The sequence below is a fragment of the Galeopterus variegatus genome, unplaced genomic scaffold, assembly GCF_000696425.1.
Source record: "Galeopterus variegatus unplaced genomic scaffold, G_variegatus-3.0.2 Scaffold249, whole genome shotgun sequence".
Classification (NCBI taxonomy): Eukaryota; Metazoa; Chordata; class Mammalia; order Dermoptera; family Cynocephalidae; genus Galeopterus; species Galeopterus variegatus.
The window spans coordinates 224,953-247,760 of record NW_007726360.1 but is presented as its reverse complement, the minus strand read 5'-3'; the positions used below and the strand labels follow the sequence as shown (position 1 = coordinate 247,760).

At 42.0% G+C, this 22,808-nt stretch overlaps 1 protein-coding gene across 1 annotated transcript in view; it reads right to left on the bottom strand.

The window, feature by feature from the left end:
* The window catches only part of PRDM6 (PR domain containing 6), a 100,197-nt gene that overhangs the window by 76,258 nt on the left and 1,131 nt on the right, over positions 1 to 22,808 (bottom strand). Inside the window, exons 2-3 of the mRNA XM_008566518.1 lie at positions 22,615 to 22,808; positions 13,073 to 13,380 (exon numbers count right to left, since the gene is read on the bottom strand). Of these exons, the coding sequence (XP_008564740.1) occupies positions 13,073 to 13,380; positions 22,615 to 22,808 (502 nt within the window). The remainder of the gene's footprint in view (positions 1 to 13,072; positions 13,381 to 22,614) is intronic.

The following is a 22,808-nucleotide window of genomic DNA, read 5'->3' as shown; positions in this document are numbered from 1 at the left end:
CTGTGGCAGAGACCGGGGCCCCATAATTTACTGGGGGTTCAGGTCAGAGAGTGGGAGGAGGCAGGCAGCAGAGGAGACTGGTTAAATGCCAGGACTCTATAGTCCACGACACCTCCGTGAAAATCCTACCTTTACTACATGCAATATAGGGCACTTTACTTAACTTCTCTGTACCTTTATCTGAAAAATTTCATCTGAAAAGTGAGTGTAATAGTCCTTGCCCCTTGGGTTATTCTGAGGATAATTTAAGATAACCCCTGTAAAGTTCTTAGTACCTGGCACATAGTCTAAGCTTATGTTAGCTCTTATTATTACTATCAGTTCAAAAGTATTTATTAAGTGCCTTCTGTGTGCTATATACTCTTAGCTTCTGAGAATAAAAATATTAAAAAAGCCATTACAGTACCTCCAAAATGTTGAGCTCATAGGCCAAAAAGGACCATGAGAGCACTGTAAGTTGAAGATAAGAAGATACCTATTTGGGGAGACATGGGGTCTCACAGACAACTGAGGATATAGGATTTAAGAGAGATCACTATGGGAAGTGGAGTCTGAGAGTCATCCTTCGTAGGGAGCAACTGAAACAGTAAGAACAGATGAGCTCTCTGGGAGTGAGAAGGTAAGATCAGAAACAGGCAGCATGCTCAGAGTACCTCCATCAACAGGCAGCAAAGGGAAGCCAAGGAAAAAGACAGAAAAAGACCAGCAAAGTAGCAGATAAAGTTGGCATATGGAAAATGTGCAGACTGCAAATCACAAATGCCATGCAAGGAGCATATGGCCTCTCTATATGATATAGAACTGCACGGAGGGGGCTAGCAGGAGAAGTGAAAAGGACAGTGTGCTGGATGCCACACTGGTAAGAGCTTAGGGACTACGTGTCCTGCAAGTGGTCACATAGCTGAGACACAGTGAGAGCTGGAACTCAGGCCCTTCATACACCACTGAATGCTTTCCAGTGGGCGTCCTCCTCCTGAAGTATACCTTGATGATGTAAGGGCTAATTATACACTGCAGTTCACACACACTGTAAAGCTTTCTGCCATTTTGGCTGCTTCCTTATGCCTAGTCAGGTGGAGTTCTGAAATATAGAAAAGATGAAAGTCATGGGAGTTAATTTTGCTGTCTGTTAGTAGTTCTTTAAATTTTATATCTATCTTTACCTATCTATCTATATATCATCTATCTATCTATGTCTGGGGAGGAGATTGGAAATGTCCAAAGGAGAGTAGCCAAAGTATAGCAGGGATGAAAGCAAGGTTGAGCGGAATTAACACAGGAACAGGACTAGACCAGGTGTGGAACCGAAGCAGAAGCAAGGCCAGGTGAGCTCAAGAGTAGCAAAGATAAGGGAAGAGTCAGGAAGGGAGGCTGACAACCACAAAGGAGAAAGGTAGAGAAACGTGGAGCCTGGCATTTTCTTTCTTAAAGGCAGCTCCAGGACCACATGGGGCATTTGTTAAGAAAATAGATTCCTGGGCTCCAATCCAGGACTACCAAGTCAGAATCATTTAAGCACAGGTCCCCAGATTGCATCGTGCTTGACTCCCTACTCCTAGAGATCCTTATGTATGCTAGAGCTTAAGAACTACTGAGCTAGAGGAAAGTCATTAAAATGCAGATTTTTTTTAATCTGTGGTAAAATACACCTAACATAAAATTTACCATTGTAACCATTTTTAAGTGTACGGTTTAGTAGTTAAGTATATTCACATTGTTGTGCAACTAATCACCAGAACTTTTTCATCTTGCAAAAGTGAAACTCTACACATAGTATAGATTATTGTTCTTACTGTTTATTTGTTTAAGAGCTTTGCTAAAGCTTGGCCAGCTATCCCAGATTGGGAGCTGATACGCAGGCCACGGAGCAGATACCACTGCAGACATCTGGGCTTATGGGTCAGGGTCAAGCTAGAATGGTTCTGACATATTTTGAAAATCACCCTGCTTAAGTTGACATCAAAGTAAAAACTCCAGGTAGCATAATAGAAATGATGAATTAAGAAAAATCTTAATTTTAGTCTAAATTTTTGTTCTTTATGACAGGTTTTGGCCTTTACATTTATTTTTTCATCTAAAACTTCTACTTGCAGACTGGCACTTGGAATTCTTACTTTTCATAAGGTCAACATTGACATATATTCAGAATTTGTATGGTGTACTGTTATATCTGTATTCACTGGTACACACAGATGCACACACATTTTTTTATGGACAGCGGCAAATGTGCCACTATGTTGATTTGTTGTCATTTAATATTTATTGACAAGTCACAATATGCTGGACATTGAGATGTTTTTCTATTCAGAATCCAATATCCAGTGTCAAACCTACCCAATGAATTGCTCCTGATTTGAGGCCCATGGTCAAAAGGCTTTCACGTTTTAGGGCTTCCTTGTGATTTTTCTAGATGTTACTAAGCCATTCCCTTTACATTTCCATATTGCAAGTCAGTCCTTTGTTGTGAGGATTTTGAGTTAGCATTTTACTTACTGAATCATGTACATCTAGGAAATTTTCCATATGTGCTCAACATTTGTTGTTATCCTCATTTCCCTCCATTAAAAACACACTTTTAAACATGATTTTTTTTACATCCATATTGTTTGGTATCTCTCTAGTATTAAATCCTTTCTTACTTGTTAGCAGTGCTAAATAAATTTGCATTGAAATATTATTTAAATCTGGTTTTATAGTAAGTAATTAAGTCCAAACTGCATATTATAGTAGTCTACTGTATACAATCATTTGTTTTAACAGATAGATAATGAGATTCTTTACATCTATGTGCACAGTTCGCTAGAGACTAAATTTACTATTAAAATCCAACTGAAAAAGGGGGGGAAAAATCTCAGTTGTTACACAAAAGTCATAAATATTTGCTCTCTTATTTGCATAAATCCAGCATTACTCTCCATTATACATGTAGAAATGGAAGTACAAAGAAGTTAAGTAGTTTCAGTAAAGTCTCCTGTGCACAGTTCGCTAGAGACTAAATTTACTATTAAAATCCAACTGAAAAAGGGGGGGAAAATCTCAGTTGTTACACAAAAGTCATAAATATTTGCTCTCTCATTTGCATAAATCCAGCATTACTCTCCATTATACATGTAGAAATGGAAGTACAAAGAAGTTAAGTAGTTTCAGTAAAGTCTCACATATAACTAGATAAATTAATGTCTTTCTACTTAAAAAAATAAAAAGCATTTCATAGAGACTTGATCCTTTTTTAACACCTTCATTTATAAAAATGAAAACAGAAATTTTTTCCTTCCTTCTCTAAGGACAATTACAGTCTCTTATATATCCCAGAAAGGCTCTGGTTTTTATTAAAGACATGTGCTATAAAACATATGAAAATATCAGTAGAAGTGTTTCTATAATATCAGTAGGGTCTGCAGACTGTAAACGAAATTTCCCACCAGGAAAGATACAGAGAAGGGAAGATGAGACTAGACACAAAATCAAAGCCTATTCATGGATGAGCCAAATTTAAACACTTACAGAAGATTCCATGAAAACAGTGCCATTGGTTGCTGCCTTAAAAATGTGTTTCGCAGTATCAAGGAGATAGTGCAATTATCTTTTACCAAAACTGATTCAATGAATAAAATGTGTATTACATTACACAGTCATCTCTCAAAAGGCCATTATGAAAACGATCAGTAATGGTTACCCGAGGCAGCTTTCATTTAAAACGATCACAGAGAGTGAAAAACACTGTTCATTTTAATAAAATGAGCTTAATTCCATATCATTATTTCACAATTGCATGCTGTAGGTTTTGGTTTATACTTTTATTTAGTTTGAATTTCTTATGATGCATATTAATTACTTTTAACACAAAAATTCATTTCCAGTATTTTATTTTATTTTATTTTATTTATTTATTTATTTACTTGTCTTTTTTTGTCTTTTTCTGTGTCCGGCAACGGATCGCAACCCTCAGTGTTGCCCCCATACCNGGGAGCGCCGCTGCGCTTCCCAAGCGGCGCACTATCCAGTGTGCCACCGGGCCGGCCCCCATTTCCAGTATTTTAAAGCTTAATAATGAGATTTTCCACTTTGTAGGTCAAATTTTAAATTGCAACTAATTGCAAAAAAATTGAAATGAAGTGATTTCTTTAGTAGCCCAATATTTATCAGAACTCAGTTCCCTAGGAACTATTTGTGTGTTTTTTATATCATGAATAAATTTTAATATTAGTTTGGGACGAACACAACAGGTTCCAAAAGCACTGTATTCTAATCTAGAATTTATTTAGGAACTATCTACCATTTTGAAGTATGCATGGACATCTGAGAATTTAGTACTGTGACTTTTGTGATAAACATTAATATTCCCAAGTGTGCTAACAACACTTAGCTCTTGGTGCTTTACAAGAACTGAAAGCATGACTTGATGACATTTAATGTGATTCCAATCAAAAAGCACTTAAGAAGTTTCTACTGAATTAGGTTACACTGAATGTTTCTATAGAAGACACTTCATTATCTGAGGCAGCTTTCATTTAAAATGATCACAGAGAGTAAAAACACTGTTCATTTTAATAAAATGGGCTTAATTCCATATCATTATTTCACAATTGCATGCTGTAGGTTTTGGTTTTTTAAATAAATGTACAGGAGCACTGGGGAAAGCATTTATAATACTGAATGCCTTATTCACAGTTCACCCAAGACAGAACTAGTCATATGGCTTTTAAGTCTTAACAGAAAACAGAAATGCTGTGGGAAAAAAATATATATATATTTAAATAAATATGAGATAATATCAAGACTCTAAAGTGAAAATATTCCTTTTTTACTGGAATTTTAAGCAGTGAATTTTACAACTAACGAAAAGTGAAAATGAAATTCTGACTCATCAGGCAACAACAGCTAAGCTTAATGCAAGGTACCACCAAGCCACTCAACTACCTAAAATATAATATTTCCCCTTTTAAACAAATAGAAATACCTTGAGATCAGATTATTTTATATTCACAATCAGGACAAAAATCAAGACAAAAATTTTTTGCCTTGCCAACACTACGATAAACAATTTTCTAAAGTGTTATTATTTTGCAAGCCCCAATTTGTGTTAAAGTTCCAAGAGGGTAAAACAATGATTAAAAACAAAATAATGATTAAAAACAAATGTCTTATAGTCAGTGATTTTGTTCTAAGCATAAACCACATAGCTAGCTTTCACTGGACAGAGCGCTGCAGACAAATTTGGCATGCCCTCGCTGATATTTCAGGAATAAAGGCAACTTTGTGGTTTGTGGTTAGTGATTAAGCACCAAGTGAACTTGTATGCATTCTTGTATAGGAAAATCTGCAGCATTTTGAACATTTCACACTTGTAACAATGTCTTCATTATGCCTTCACAATTAATTGACCTAAAATCCAGTGACTCTACAATATATCTATTGCATAATTAGAACTCTAAGGACCAACAAATAAAACCCATTATTGACTTTTAGATCTTGAATCAAACAAATATTTACAGCTGCAATTTGCAAAAATTATTTCCTTTTAAATTGGCATCATATCAAAATCTGTGCTACTGATCTGAAGCATATTGGTATCATCAATACCCTCCCACACAATTAGAATTAAAATCTAAAAACAATGCTACAACCTTTAGAACAACCTGCACCTACTCTCACAACCTAAATAGGTCTCCTCTGAAAGCAAATGAAACTTTGTAACTGTAAGCTTCTTTGAAAGTCTGCCTGACCTTGAAACCAAGAACAGCAGGCTGGAGGGAATAGTGACCTGGTTTAGTGACCAGTAGCTATAGATATCAGAGGATGTGCTTGTTGTCAATGATCATTGCTGAAATCTGTCTATACCACACTGGAACAATCAATTTTGTAAATGATTGCAATAATCAAGGAAATTGCCTAATTTATAAATCCTAGCATACGGCATTTTAATGGATTCCTCCATTTTAATGCTGATGCCTTCTGAGCTAAATGAATTGTTGTCCAGGCTGTCATTACCCAAAATGATAAAAACATTCTGTGTGGTGGAGAAACCACATCTCATGGATATTCAGACCCTCAACCCATAATCACTCATTAGTGACTTCGATGAAAGTTTTGCACTGCTGAGCCTCAGGAAAAGCAAATGAGTGGCCGTATTTGTGGCTGCACCTTTGTGGAAATCCCTGTTACAGTTTTGGAATTCGGACAAATTTCCTTTCACTGAACTGTAATGCACTGGATGCATCCCCCAGTTCTGACAGCCCCATATTGTAATAGTTTTTCTCTCTCTTCTTTTTGTGTAATGCTGCACCATTTTTTACCCCCAAGCCTCAGAGTGAGCAGGTCTGGCCACTCAGAACTCCCAGATCGTGAATCACATCAACATGGATGATGCTGAAGCAGACGTACAACGTCCCAGCCCTTATGCTCCCACTAACAGGTAAATGCACAGAGTCCACCTGGAACCTCGAGCTACACAGTTAGCTTAGCTGGAACCCTAAGCCCACCACACGTAGATTGCTCTTCTCAGTTAAACCTTGGCCAATTGATTCCAGCCAATAGTGTGCTGTCAGTACTTTACTTACTGCTCAATCTCACTAACCTGACATTTATGGTGCACTGATTGGCCTCTGTCAGTGGTGCTGGTTGTAAATTCACTTTGAAAAGCTTTGTGTTAACAGCCTTCAACCAGGCTCCAAGCAGAGTACGAACAGGCAGCCTGACAATTGCTCGACCTCCTGCCCTTATTACAGTGAGTAAATCAGGGTTTGAGCCATTAGGCTGGAGCCTGGGGCCTACACAAAAAGGATTGACATGACGAAAGGTCAACCTCTGTCACACATGTGTAACAATTTGGATAATGGAATTCTGTAACTTATCTGAGTGAGGTGGCAAATGCTTACAAGGAAAAGTATATTCTGCTCTGGCTTCTCTGGCTTTTATGCTAAGTACTTACACCAGAGCCTGTATTTCTTGTGTAAATACACAAGGAATGTCTGAACTCATGAAATCCTGGAGTATATACGATTCTAGAAAGAAAAAAAGAAAAAGAGAGAGACAGGCAGCCTCATAGTCATTCTTTGCATGGCATTCTTTAGAATGACAAAACCTTTTCCCCATTCTACCAGTGAATTACATCCATCCTCTGAGAAGATAGGACTTTGATATTGTGGGTATGATTCCCCAGCTAAGTAATATGCAGTTTTTCATATTCAGTCCAAAAATTTCAAAATCTATCATATTATGCTGCAACTGTGATTCCTGGGTAACACAATAGATTTTCTCAAGTCATTAAAACTGCCTTAATTTACACAGTAAAATAAGAAGGCTCCCTGCAGGTTTCTTGGGACCAATGTCACCACAACCACATTTGCATCAGATCACTTGCTGCCATGCAGTGATCAGGAAGGGCAGATTTCATCTATCCAATAACCTCTGAGATTCTGATTTTACTTTCTATACCCTACTTTTAAGTCAGTGTGGAAAAAAAAAAGTACATGATGTAAAAAAATATGCAGTTATGGACCAATACTTGTGAATTGTTTTCTTCACAAGAATAAAAATGCTGTCAATAAAAGAAGCAATTTGTAAACAATAGATTAAACTAAACTAATGAGAAAAATAGTCCTGTGGATACAGAACACATCAGTCTTTATAAAGTTGGGATTAAACCTCACTAATGTGAAAATTTCCAAATGGTTGTTATAATTTTTTAAAAGCAGAGTCATTTTTGGACTTAGAAAATGAAGGGTGGCACTGTACAGTATGATACATAAACCAAAAGAACAAGGACTTTAAAAGGACCTTTTCAAAACCAACTTAAAGTACTACGTTTTGATTTTTAACACAATGCTGGAAACCATTCCAAGAGGTGGCAGATGGTTTTACAGTTTATGTAAAACTACAAAATGCTCACACTCTATCAAATGGGCACCACTATAAAAGACATCTTTAAATCAAATGAGGCAAAGCCACAGAGATACACCAGCTGTTACTCTGCATAATTTAAAACATAATAGTAAAATTACTATGTTTTATTTTTAAGGAGAAATTATTTGAATTTCATGAAATTAATACATGCAAAACCAAGCTGACAGGAAGACTGGTACATTAAATAATAAATGGCTGAGAAACACAATTTTTACTTCAATATAACTGTGGCAGTCACATAATTCTATCTCCTGGTGTTTTGGTGAATGAGACCCAAATGAGCCAAAGTCTATAAAGCGTAATACAGAGTATGTAGTTACAGTACTATCACTGGAACAATTTTTAAGTGATTTTAAATTAATTTAAAAGGATCTGAATATATACAAATAGGTACACTACTGTATATATGGAATTAGGCCATTTATAGAAATGGATGTAATTCATTTAAAATATTAAATCAATTTATTTCCTTCTAGTAACAATTACGTATGATGGTTCTGAAATATAAACATTTAGTAATATGTAATATATTTTTAATATTGGTTTTTATTATATTATATATAATATAAATAATTCATTATATTATATTTATTATATTATATTTATATATAATATAAATAATTCATTATATTATATTTCACTATATTACATATCTTTTTGTCCTTAGCTAAATGTAAATGGTAATGATGAAAAATACACCATTTGCTTAAAAGCAAAACTCATAAATCTAAAATATTATGTGACAAAATTAGACCACAAAAAGGCCCACATTTTGTTATCCCCCTTGACTTTCTGGAGAAAAATAATGAAGGTTTCCACATAGTGCAAATGAAAATAAGACACTCAAATTTACTCAGGCAAAGAGAAGACAGGTTCTATAAAATTAAATCTCTTTCTAGTACCTTGACTGTAATCCTAACAAGTCACAATATGATTTCAATTAGCAGAATAATTTTTCTAGGGAGAAAATAAGTGCAATTCATTTAGTCATTGTTGCTAAAATTTCTTGTCAAATCAAACCTCGAGTTGAAAGGCCTGAGTAATTCTAGCCTATTCTTAAACTGTAACTTTATTTTAAACTTCCATATTTTATTCCAGTAGAATTTTAAGTATACACTGTGTGCATTCCTCAGGTCCAGTCATATTAAATTCTGATGTTAAGCAGAAAGGGGAAACCATGTGCAACTAGATTAATTTATCTCAAGGGAAAAAAGGGCACATTAATAATTGAGATAATGTTTTCATAAACGTCGGAATCAAGTGTGCCTTTTCACTTCTTTATTAGGAAACACATTAGGATAAAATTATCTCACTCTCATCAATAAGGCCTAATTGCTGAGAAAGGTTCTGTTTTCTTTGCAAAACATTCAGAAAGATTTTTTCCCATTATGTCCAAATAGCTAAAAATGTATCATGCATCCAAGCCTTGTTGGAATAAATGTATATAACCAAGGCAAGTAATTGTTTAATGCACCCTGTAATGTTTTTATTTTAAAGTATCTGTATTTATTATTTTTTAAAACTCATTAAAATTATCATTCTAAGAGAAATTGGCCCCCAAAATGACTAATAATTTGGATTTTAGCTTGCTAATCTCCTTAAGCTACAAAAAAAAAAAAAATTACTTTGGCTTATTGCTTAAAAAAAAAAGAAAAGAAAAAAATTCTTAGAATTTTCAATAAACACCCAAAAGAGTCAAATCATATTGAATGTAATGGAATGATGTTTAACTTTCTTTAAATTGCTGAATTTTGAAGAACTAGGATTATACACAAAGAAAATATTAAGTAAAAAAATGATAGCATGCTTACAAACTAACTAAACAAGCTCTCCGTGGCTGATATATATTAAATATTAAAGAGCCATTTTTCTACAGAGAATATAAAGCTTTTAATGATTAAACAAAAGGAGTAATACTAAGGTGAATCTGATTGTTTCTGTAATAAGCCTTCATGTGTATAATAAAGTACAACCATACTAAAAACAATGAACTGTAAATTGAAACAAAAATCCATCATCTACTTGGAAACAGTGACGGGAAAAGATTAGCAATCCATTTATTGTACTGAAATAAAGATAAGTAACCCTGGTAAGATCCATCAGGACCTGAGTATCGAACTCTAAATGTAAAGACATTTCTTAATCAGCAAATGACTTTAAAAAACATGAGGGAGAGAAACAATTATAGTTGACTTTTAAAACGAAGTAGTCACGTTTCAACTGCTTTTAATTTTTTAAAAATCTGCTTTATGTAAGACCTGATAATCTGCAAGATATCTAAAAGAACATGTTTTTTAAGTGGAAAATTATTGCATGAGTCATTAAATAATTATTGCCAAACCTTTCCTATAGCCCTACAATATATTCCAATTATGGATTCTTTCTAATATAAATAATATAATAAGTAAAAAATTTGCACAATAGAATTTAAGTTTGAAAGGAAGGTCTTAAAATTTAAGGAACAATCTAACATTTATAATCTTCTGTTATAAATGTAAGTTAATTCAAATAGTCATGTTTCATAAAAATAATAAATCATAACATTTAAAAATTAAAAATAAACATACTTCCTATATTAAAAATAATTGTACTAATAAAAATCTAAAACCTATTTTAAAAGGCAAGTGTTTTATCTTACAAATGGACATTAGCACTAAGATACCTGGCCCAAGTTAGTCACTTTTTATTTGATCTCCCAGGGGATATACACTTTGCATGGCTAAAGTTTTAATAGCCCTTCAATCCCCCAAATGTATGTTATTCCAACTATTGTTACAGTTGATAAAAATAAATAGACTAACTATTCCCTGAATTTAGAAGTAGGGACCTGCAGATCATCCAAACATACACTAAGCAAGTCTTTTTGATAACACAGAACCAACTATATGTACCCGCCAAACACACTCAACTCACATACACCAAACAATAGGTAAAACTCACTTCATATCTACTGAAGTATCAAGAAAAAGAAAAAAACTGACTAAATTCCCCAGTGTCTTTATTACAACAGAATTTTAACTTGGTCAAGTACAAGCAAAACTACAAAAGAAAGGTCTCACAGTTTTCAGTGTTAATATATATTGTTATTTTCTATATGTGTAGTGGCTTCCTGCCAACATCCCAATCATTCAAAGCCTTCTAAGGAAGAAAAAACAAAACAAAACAATGAACTATGGGATTTTTTTTCATGTTTATGGCTTTGTCCCCTGGCACTCTAAAAATAGATAGGCTTCAGAAGGCAATATAATAGTGTTCAGTTTTAACATTTTCAGATACAGCAGATCTGTACCACGGAACAACTGCTTTATGATTTCCCCAGAAAAGTATTGGCAGACCTTTAACTGTATGGTATTAGAGTTCATAATAACGCCACTGGACATGAAAAGTGCCTGTGTGTTTTATAAACTTTAAACCACATTGAAGGCAACAACTAACTAGTCAGAAACAAAAACCTACTAGGAAATGTTTCAAAACCAGATGCTTTGATTATTGCCCACTTGTCAATTTTTCCTATGCAAAAGCTCTAACTTCTAACCTCTCTCCCTATGTCTGTGTACCAAGCCATTTTCTCCTGCCCTGTTTTCCTACACAAATCTGTTTTTTAAAAAGCGCCATTTGTCAAAATTAATGTGCCCGTTTTTTCCCTCACCCAGGAATCCTATCCTGAAAGACTAAAAATGTATAGTTGTTTTCTGACCACAGTTTAGGAATGAAATGGAACCTGGGAGTCTGGGCACAGTGCTCCAGCGGATGCCTGTAGGATAGGTAGCCCATTGGCTGCCATGTCCTCATGTTGGGCTGCTGGGCTCCTCCTCCGTCAAAGGAGGCTTTGGAGACACAGGTCTCATCACCCCATTCCCAATAGTCATGTGAGGGTCTGGGCACCAGGTCTGTTTTCCACAATACTGTATCTCCAGGGCCTAATATAGTGCCAGCCAGAGTGAGTACTCAGCAAAAATTTGACTGGATTATTGAGTTCCATGAGTTTTAGTGAATATGAGGCAGTTCACAGTGAAAATGATCATCTTGACAGGCCACCGAGCCAAGTGTGAGGGACGGACTGTTATGGAAATGACCCATTAATGGAGCCCAGAGGCCCAGGTCAACTTGGCTCTTGGCATTTAAGAAACTTTCTCTTCTGGCTATTCCTACTTAATACATCAGTTACACCAGTTTGTTATTTACATATTGCTTAAGAGTATGACTTCTAGCACCCTGTATGAGGGTATTTCAAAAAATTCATGGAAGAATAGAATTAACAGATAATATGAACCTTTCCATGTACCTTCTGAAGTACCTTTCATAAGTAACTCTTCATGAGTGTAGGTGGCTAAAATTGGAGGGGGGATTACCTAATGATAAATGTCTATCTCTTCAGGACTGACCTCAATAATCAACCATGAAGCTTTGGGAGAAATCTCAGGTTGACATTTTTAAAATAGGTTATTTTTAAATAATAGCATCAAGCAAAAGCGTGCCATTGAAGTATTATTATCAGTTGGGTAACACCAAAGTGCTCAGAGTTTTCCCATGTTTTTGACATTCTATCTTGCTGAAGACTGCATAATTTCATTTGTCAGCGAAGCAGCAGAATTCGTGATTTCTGATGCACAATATAATTTGCTTACTTTGGGCACTTCAAAAGTTGTGAAACATGTTGCGATCTCTCATTCAGCACTTACAAAATTGTTTTTATCTGAGAAAATGAGCCTGACTCTCCCTATGCTTATGTTCTTTCCTGCCCTGTGCACAGAAGCACATTGGAAGGCCTTAGAATGGGACATAAAGGTCACCCAGCTCTCACCCTAATGCCCAGCCTTCTTTGCTCCATCTCCTCAGCTGTTTTCACTTTTCCTCAAGATTCAGAGACCAACAGTTAAAGCCATCCCAGCTGTAACAGACGCAGGTTGAGGCAACTCTGTCTTCAGAAATTGTAAGCTGTCTTCCTGGCTGGGTTACTATTGTGCCAGACCCGGACTCTGCCAGGCTCCTTACTGCAGGTGCTTCAGACACCAGCCATTTACAGGACCAGGGAAATCTATTCTCCACTACCTTCTGGGGTCCAAGAGAGGCTCTCTCAAAGTGCCACCCGCCATGGGTAAGGCTCTGTGCCGGCCGAGGCTCCGCTCCGGCTCGGTGGCGAGGTGCTGGGCAGCGGGCCACTTACCTCCCAGAGATGCTGCGTGTTTCTCACGGCGCCGGTCTGCACCTTCTCCGGAGGCAAGAGCACTCCCTGGAAGGGCCCAATCCAGGTGCCCTGCTGGATCCTCTGCGCCGCGCAGATGCCGTAGGCCAGGCCCGGCACGGTACTGGTGCACAGGCACACTTCCCGCGGCAGGTCCCGCAGCCACTCCGGCAGCTCCGGCGGGGGTGCGGCGGCCGCAACGCTGCTGGTGCCAACGAGCCGGCGCAGTGAATGCAGGGGCCCGTGCATGGGACACTCGCCGTTGCGGTTGTCCGCACACATGTCGCAACCTGCCGAAGACACGCGGGAGGGAGGGAAGGGAGAGGGTTAACCAGGCCGCTCGGGCGGCCCATCCTCGGGTAAACACCCGAGCCAGCATCCCTGCCCGCCCCGTGAGCCACCTGCGAGGGAGGTGACACCGTGGGGGCGCCAAGGCCATTCGGCCGTCGGGAACTGGAAGAGAGGGGAACCCGCGTCGCTCCCTTGGAATTCGCCGCATCCAAATCTGCCTCGTTCAGGGTCGGGACCCCGGGCTCCCCAAAAAGCCTTCGGGTGGATGACATTGTTACGCTCTCTAAAGAACCGACGGCTCTGGGCTTCTGCCCGTTTGTCTGCGCATCTCTCCCTCTGTCTCTCCTCCTCTCCCTCTTCCCTTCCGTCTCTCGTTCCCTCCGATCCTTTCGCCCGTTCCCGCGATTTCTCTCTCTCCAGCTTTAGGGTGTGTTTGTCGTTGTACCACGAAAAAAAGCCCGTCCCCTGCCCAATCTGGTATCTCGGAGAGATTCTACTTTGGCTGCCTGGGCATTTAGTTTTCCTCTTTTTACAATTATAGAGATGTTTTAAAATCAGCAGGGCAGGTGGGCGACCCGTCTGGCGCGGGAAGCCATTCCCACTCCCCTCTACCTGGGGACACGCGGCTTCCTCGACCACCTCCCAAGCGCCCGTGCGACCGGGCAGCGCGGGTCTGGAGGCCCGTGGAACCCGAGCCCCAGCCGCCGAAGACGCGCCCGCGCTGGGTCCCTGGAGTGCTCTGTCAGTGCCCACTCCAGGCGGGGACGGGTGGGAACCCGGGGTGGCGGACGGGGTGGGGGGCTCTATTCTGGCCGGTTTGGTTTTCCTGCGCTTGCGTGCAAGCTCTTCCCAGAAGCCGAAGGAAACAAACAGCAAACTTAACGATCAGGGTAACTGGTCCTTAATGATCAGGGTAATGGTTCAATAGAGAGGGCCCCAACTCCTGCCCCGACGGTTGATCCCGCGGCTAAACGCAATGATATCGTGTTGTAAAGTGAGTGAAGCTGTTGCCGAAGTTGCCTCTCTCCCAGCTCCCCAGAGCAGCCGGCGCGCGAGGGGATCCCCACCCTTCAGGCCGGGCTGTCGTGGGCGCCCAGTACTCCTCGACTCGAAGTGGGCGGGAAGGGGCCAGGCGACCGCAGGAAGCAGGGCCTGCGGCGACCGCGCTGTCGAATCGCAGCGCCCTCCAGGTTATTAATGGGCCAAGCGGAGCCGCCGTGTCTGCGCCCCGGCGCGGCAGGCCTGTCCCAAGAAGGCGGCCTCGGCGCCCGCCAACGCGACCCGGCCTCACTGGCCCAGCCTCCCTAAGGATCCACGGCGTCCCCGAGCAACTGAGCCCTATGGCACCGGGCCTGACACTCGGCGAGCTCCGACTGGCGGAGATGGTAAGAGCCGGCCACCAGCGGATGCGCCAGCGCTGGGCGGCGGGTGGCCCTGGGGGCCTTCGGGGACCTGCGCCCGACCTTGATCGCAGCCAGGCCTGGTGGATAACCCTGGGTGTGCCCTGCCTGTGTTGAAACACCGAAGGAACTTGTAGCAAAGTGAGTCAGTGGAGAACTATCGACGAAGGAACACCGAATCATAACCCAGCATGGTGAGGGAACCCTCAACCCTTCTTTTGCCATTTGCTTGGCAGGAGAGGGCTGACTATGTAAGCATCCTATCTCAGTGGAGGCAGAGGCTGCCTCCAGCCAGCTGTGTCTTCCCCTGTCAGCAGCTACTCCTCCATTCCTCCCAAGACAGCCCAGGGAATGAGGGGAACTTCCGATTGCAGCTCCTTGGGGGTGTCCCCAGGCCTCTCAGTTGAAAAGCAACAGCCTGTTTCTGCAGGTGGTGAAGTGCCCAAGCTTCTGGGCCTCCCTTACACAAAGGCCCCACCTGCCCCTCTCTGCCAGCAACACAAACTTAAGCTATTTAAGGCTCTGCTCTTGACCCTAGGGCCTAAACGGGAGTATCCCCACCCTTATCCATATGTCAACCCCTCTGAAACAGCACATACTTCACACACCCTATAAAGCTTTTGACTGTGAAAATAAAAACTTCATGTCATGGCAAGAATGAAAAGAATAAATACTTAACAATTACCAAGTGCCTACTATGTGCCATTTATGTATCTTTAAGCAATTGCCCAGCATACTATCTAAGTGTCATGATACCCATTCTGCAGATGAGGCAATTGAGGCTTCAACAGCTCTGTAACTTGACCAAGGGACAGAAGCTAGAAGACGGTGGAGAAAGAATTCACAGTCAGGTCTGCCTGACTCCAAAGCCTTCAAACCCATAGATTTAGGAAGACTAATGAAAGCTGGTAAAATTTTATAACCAAACTCATGGCTCAATCAATAGAACTGAAATATTGCACTGAAGTAACTATTTTGGAGCCACAAAAATTGTTGTAGCATGACTGAGTTACAGAGATTTCTCTCTTTCCCACAGCCTTGGGTTTGGGGAGGTTCAAGATAATGAATAGGAAAGTAAACAGACAATGTCCATAATTTTGAATGTTAATGTCTGACTTCAGAGATGGCCTTTCAGCACCTTAGCAAAAATAGCTTAAAAACAAATGACAGTGAGCCCATAAAAATAACAATAAATTACCCCAGTTGCTTAACAGTTTTTCCTTTCTGGTTGACTCAATGAAGCAAAGGGTGAGAAACAAAAGCATTTAGTATTCATTCACTCCCCTAACAGCCTATACTAGAGATTCTGTTGACTTCCAACATCTTCACATACAACATCATACCAACTATACCAGTACTAAGATAAGGAGTGTAAAGGTACCAACTCTAGCCACTAACCCAAAGACCAGAAGCACACTTCTAATGCTTGTAATGCATGATAATAAAACTATGGCTAAATCCTTTCTCCAAAAAGTCCTCTACAGCCCTCTCCAACTTAAGTTTCATGTGTCTCCACAAAGTGTTGAAGAAACTTAATAGTAGCATTTTGCAAAGTGAAAAACTAAGGATCCCCCAATATCTAGAAGATCACACGTATGTTAGGTACACAGCATACTACACAAAGTCACTTTAATAAGTCCACCCAACATAAGTCTTCTTAATCAGTGAACCATTTCATGCTGTATCAAAATATTCTGACAGAAAAATTGACCAATTGTCATCAAAATATGTGTTGTATTCTAACGTTCTTGTTTTTTTTTAATATACAAAATCTCCCCATCTGAAAACATATGGCTTCTAACTTATGTCATGTCTCAGAGTCCCAGACAAGCTTGAGGATGTTGAAAACAAGTAACTTATTTCTCAGGAATGACAAATACAGCATAAGTAGACAAGCATTTTAGCAGAATATTTTCAAGCCAGTGAGCCATAAACACCTACATGAAAAGGTTTGAGAGAGAAGTGGGCTAGATGTCCTAACTACATATAAATATATATATATTATATATGACATATAATTATATTTTACACATACACAGAGCATTCCAGGCCAAGCAATACAAAATGCAAGTCTATTTGAATTCATAAAGAGGAGGCAAATACATCTTCCTACTTTCTCTTAAAATCAGGGAAAGAGTTTTTGTACAAGTTCATGGTTATTATTTATGAAGAATTTTTTATATTTGTGAGAGATTTTCATATTCTCCTAGCAAGATACTTTGAAATGCCATTTTAGCATCAGGCAATATAAGAGATCATGGTCCCTTTTCTATCTTGAGTAACTCTGTCAATGCTCCTGTCCCTGAGTAAGGGAAGGGGCTATCACTAGGTTACAGACTTGTTCCCATACTGACTTCAGAAGGCCAGCCCAAGTGAAGTAAAGAGCAGACTTTCACTCTTCACATCTGTCTGTACTGTTTGGATGTTTTTGCAAATGCATGTGCTACTTTTATAATTTCAAATGGTTCTAGTTTAAGGTAAAGGGGGCAAAGCAGGCCATGGTTTTCTTTCCTGGAATTGCATTTGTCGTTCTAGCAAAAGTGAAATATAAAACGTTTCAGGGTTTTTGGTGCCTGCTGAGGCTGACAGGCGCGTGTGAGGCCCTCGGGGAGTGCCCGCTGCGCCGGGCTTTCACCCCACCCCACCCCCAGTGCCTCTCCGACGCCTTCTCCGGCCTCCTCGTCCTCTGTTAAGGGAACCCAGGGTGAAAAGCCTGCCTCCCAACCTGGGCGGCAGAACCCGCTCGGGCTGTAAATCCTCCTCGACCGCCGGCGAGGTCGCGGCCCTCAGTCACGCAGGCCGAGCCCTGCCGGGTGGAGCCCATCGATCCCGCACGGCGACTCGGCCCGGGGAGTGCCGCCTGCTGGCAGCACCGCGTGCGCCCTGGCCTGGGGGCTGGGCTGACGGGCAGGAGGCAGACAGCAGGGAGGGCCTGGAATCTCCCGCACCGGCGTGCATGCCTCCGGGGCTGCAGCCCGCGTCCTCTCCCCCGCCTTCCCGGCTGTACGCTAGATGGGATGAGGGAGCAGGGGCGAGAGGCCTCGGCCGGCAGGAGGCCTGCGCACCTAAGGCTGCTTTCTTCCAGCGCTAGGCGTGACGGCCGCCGCCGCCACCCCACCCACCCGACCCTCCGTCTCCACCGGCAGGGGTCGTCCAGGCCCCCCGGAGTGGGTCTAGAAGCAGATCCAGAGGCAAGGCAGTAAAGCCCGGCCTCCGGGAGGGGAGCCGATTGTGGTCGCGCCCCCGTGGGGTGCCCCAGTCGCAGGAACTCTTCTTGGGGACTCTCTCCACGCGAGTTTAAAGCTCCCCGCGAACTGCATACACGCTGGGCTTTCTCCGCCCGGCCTGGCTGCCGGCTTGGCCCTGGAACCAAGAGGGACAAACAAAAGGGGGAGGGAAAAAAGGAGGGAAAGGGAAAATGTGGATTTCATTTGTCTCCCGATGACCGTATTAATAAATTAAATGGGAGCGCCAGCGTGTGAGGGTGAGAGAATATTGCGCGGAGATAAACGTCGCCGGCCCCTGCCCCTGCGAGGCCGCCATATACAATGCGGAGATGATGAATAGGAGCCGCGAGAGGAGATCGAAGCGGGTCTGGGCTGGCTCCACTCTCTCCTACAAAACTAGAGGGCAATTAATTGTGGCTTGTCCCCTCATCCTTCATCTCCTGGTGGCACATATCGATGGAGATTACTGCTGATGGACCATTTTATCACCTTAAATAAACAGTCGCCACCTCTTCTAACCTCGATCTAATATATGGCTCTATGTTCAGTTTCAGGGCTCTAGATAAAGAATGATGTAAAATAGCTAAATCATGTGTGTTACGGGACGGAGCCGGGCCTGCACACAAAAAGAGAGAAGAGAGAAAAAGAAAAATAGAACAATACAGAAGCCCACACACCGACGCCGAGCCTCCCTCCCCGCCGGGGACCTGGTCTGAAATCTAAGTCGCTCCCTGGTCACTGACAGTTGGTCGGGACGCTGAGCCGGAGAGGCGCAGCGGGTGTGCCTCGGTGGCCCGAAGAGGCCTCTGGTGGGCCACTGGGCTTGAGGATCCCCAAACAGGACCTATGTTTTCCAACTGGATGGGAAAAGATTAGGGGAAGATCGGAAAACACTGGCCCTCCGTTCTCTCTTTCCCTGACCCCATAGCACGCTCCCCGAGGCGCAGCGGGTGTGCCTCGGTGGCCCGAAGAGGCCTCTGGTGGGCCACTGGGCTTGAGGCTCCCCAAACAGGACCTATGTTTTCCAACTGGATGGGAAAAGATTAGGGGAAGGTCGGAAAACACTGGCCCTCCGTTCTCTCTTTCCCTGACCCCATAGCACGCTCCCCGCAACCAGTGTTGGGCCCAGATTTCCTTCTTTCTCCCCAGCCTCTCCCCAACCCTTTGGAAAGCAACAAGAGAGCCTCCGACACGGCTCCTACGCCCGTGCACACACTGGCGCTATTCCTGACGCTGTTCCCTGCGCAGGTGGCCTCCCTAAGTCGGGAAGGGACAGAGACCTCCCCAGCTAAGGAAGTTGCAAGGTGGCCCAACTCTCCTCAGAGACACCCAGACAGGATTAACTTCCGCTTCCCTCGGAGTACTAGGGAGGAACATTTTCACAGAAAGGCATGAAAAACTAATTTGCTCTGCCGAGAGAAGACCCGGGATTCACCGTACTAACACCAGGCGCGCCCTCTGACCGCCTCTCGCTTCCTTCCAATAGTAGTGACAGGTCTCAGACAACGTACCAGCTCCCAGAACCCGAGAAGAGGCCACTGAGACCAAGCCTGACGGAATGAATGGCTTCAGGCAACCCAGCTGCAAATGAGGGCAGTAATACAAGACTGGGAAGAAAGGGCCCCATCCCCCATTTATATTACACCATACACCACTTGAGTTTTAAGAGAAGAAAGCAGCAGTGGCAGCTAAGCATTCAGAGCTCCAGCAGAAAGTGTACTTCAGTCGCAGAATAAATTGATACACCGAATTAGGTAACAGAAATACACTGGAAGAGCTCACCAAGGCTAGCTTATAATTAGTGCTGTTTTAAAATATTTTTGTGTGCATGCTATTAAGCCCCTTCACTGTGACATTTGCCACAGATACCAATAAAGCTTTAAGGTGAAATTAGTGCTGCTGAGTTCTTTTCTAGCAGAGCGATTATATCATGCATGCATTGCTGATCCCAGGCAAAGTTACTTTGCTAAAGAGAAGGGAGAAGTAAGGAGGCACCTTTCTTTGCTTTGTAAGAAAAAGAGAAAAATGACTCAATACCCTTTTAAATACAAAGTGACTAAATGAAGTAATGTTGAGTAGTCACTTCCCAGAATTCTTTAAGAGGGAGATGGCAAAAAAATAAAGGGAAAACTAGGGAAATTTATACATGATAAATTAATAGGTGCTTCCCTTCTGTCTCCACCCTGCCTCTCACCCCACCTCCACCCACATACAACAGGGAATGAGAAGAAGCTTCTGTTTTCACTCTTTCATGCAACCAACATACCAACTTCCCCTGCCAGGGAAAAAAAGTATCCCAACCTTTGTATTTCTGTTTTGTTTTGAGCCCCTAGATTAAACTCAATCACTTTTCATCTTCATAAAACATCCCATGGTTACAAATAAGTGCCAGAGCTTGCTTGCCCAGAGAAGTTCCTGGAAGAATGGGAGATGTGGTCTTCAGCATTACAAAGACCTACTTCTGCTTTCTATTTTCTTTTTCAATTGCCTTTTAATTAGAGAGCAAATGGGGTGTAACTCTATTAATAGGACCATCTAACTTCCCTTCTGCCTTTCCCCCTCCATTTCGAATATTGAAGCAGTCGAGTTGACTCAAAAAGAGATACCAGAAGATTAACATAATAGTAGTAATTTAAATAAAATTATAATTAACTTCCTCCAACCAGAGAAAAAAGTTAGGTAGGCGATAAACTGGTTCAATAGCCATATATTAATTAGGAATCTATACTAATTCTTTCTCTGATTAGTCTAAGTTTTATCTGGTGAAAATGTATTCAATCTTGAGACTGCATTGTAAACAGAATAAGGAGCTCAGCCAGGTCTTTTGGTGTGGTGTTGGTATTTTTTCCAGTACAGACTTAATTCACAAGAGAAACTACAAGCTTGATGAAGCACTCCCAGCCTGCAATGGCTATCTTTCACTTAGCAATAAGAAATACCTTTTCCAAAGCAGTTTTTAAAATATTTTTATTCCACATTTTAAAACAACTGCTTTGAAAACAACACATACAAGAAATTCAGTAGGAGACAGTATTTTTAAAAATCCATTAGGGCAGCATAATTTTATAAAATTTTCTGAAACTCTGAAATACAAGAGTCTTCCTAACTGCACAGCAAATTAGAGTTGAAACCCCATTTTAAACCAGTACATTCACTCAGACTCTAGAAAAGAAAAAACTAAATGCAACTGCTCTTTGTTGGTAATTATCTCCATCACAACAATGATCTCCAACCATTATGAAAAAGTTAATACATCTCAATCACTAGGCTGATGCCCAGTGTTTTTTTCATCAAAACAATGACTTTGAGAATCCTTTAAGTAGTTATAGCTTAAGTTATTTTGCTTTTACAACGAATTAAAAAGTTCACAAAGTGGTAGACATTCTGCAAGAAGTAACTTATTCAAAATAGAATAAAAATAAATGTTTATTATCAACTTTTCTCATACAGAAGCCAGAGGAAGGAATGAGATGAAGAAAATAGCTGAATGAATGCTGACCTTTCAAATCCTGTACTGCTTTCAGTCTGACTCTCAATCTGCTTTAATGTTATCTCCAGAGGCCTCTGGAAGTATATTTAACACTTACCCCTACACGTTAGGTGTAAATATATATAACTTCTGAAATTACCAAAAAAGAAGCAGGTTTAAGAGAATATGCATTCTTGATCTTCATTTAGAGTTTTGCTTCAAAACCTCAAAGTGGACCTGTACTTGTGGTAATTGCTTGAAATTGTTAATCTAGAAACTGAAGCTAGAAGAGTTCTGATTTTAGTTAGTTAGATATCTGCCATTTACTTGGGGGACAAGGGGAGTAAGCTTCTTTTACTAAATTACTGTCACACTAATTTTTTAAATTAAATAAACTAACTCTGCGAACGTTTGCAGGGTCAAGGGTGCTCAGAGAACGCGGGATCCGCAGGCAACGGCCCTGCCCTGAAGTCGGTAATTTTCTTCTCACTATGTAGCGGGCATTTTTTTCTTTTCCTCCTGTTCTAAATAAACAGTAGACTTAAGAATAATGCTTGCCTGCAGAGAGAGCAGACCCGGTATCATCCAAAACTCTTATTCCAGCGAGGCCTGGCCAGTCAGCAGCCCCCGCCCGGTCCCCAGACAACCCTGCGGCCCGAAAACGAGTTGACGCCGTGAACTCCAGAGGTGGAGCAGAGAGAAGCTGAAACAAGCCTCGGTCTCCACGCTCCCCAGAAACTCTGCGAGTCCCTCCCGCATCCCCGCTAGCCCAGTCCCGGGCAATCCCCGTCGCGGGCTATCAGTACCCTCTAGACCCCCGTCCCCGTCCTGCCGGAGGGCGGAGGTGTGTACGGCCCTGTGCTCGGGCAACTCCGGTCGCAAACATTTGGGGCTGCAAAGCAGGGGATAAGGGCGGGGGCAGGGGGAGAGAAGGAGGTAACCCCAAAGTGCCACCCAGCCGTCCCATCCGTTCTCCTTCTCCAACGCCAGAAAAAAAGCTTTTGCCACAGTGATCTGGAAGGACCAGCCCCCACCCCCGCACCCGTGTCACCCTCACCCGACCCTCCTCCCCGACGGGCGCCCGCGCTCGCCGGCGCCAGCGCCCCAGGACAGAGCGCGCGGGCCGCGGCTACGTACGGTTGTTGGGGTCGCTGGTGTGCTGGTTTAGCGGGATGATCTCCATGCGCTGCTGGCCGTACAGGTAATAGTCCAGCTCCTCCGCGCTGCAGCGGAAACGTGGGGCGCCGCGACCATCCCCGCTGCCGCCACTATTGCACTTGGCGGGCCCCAGGCCCGAGACCGCACCGAGGCACAGGTCCTTGGGGGGCAGC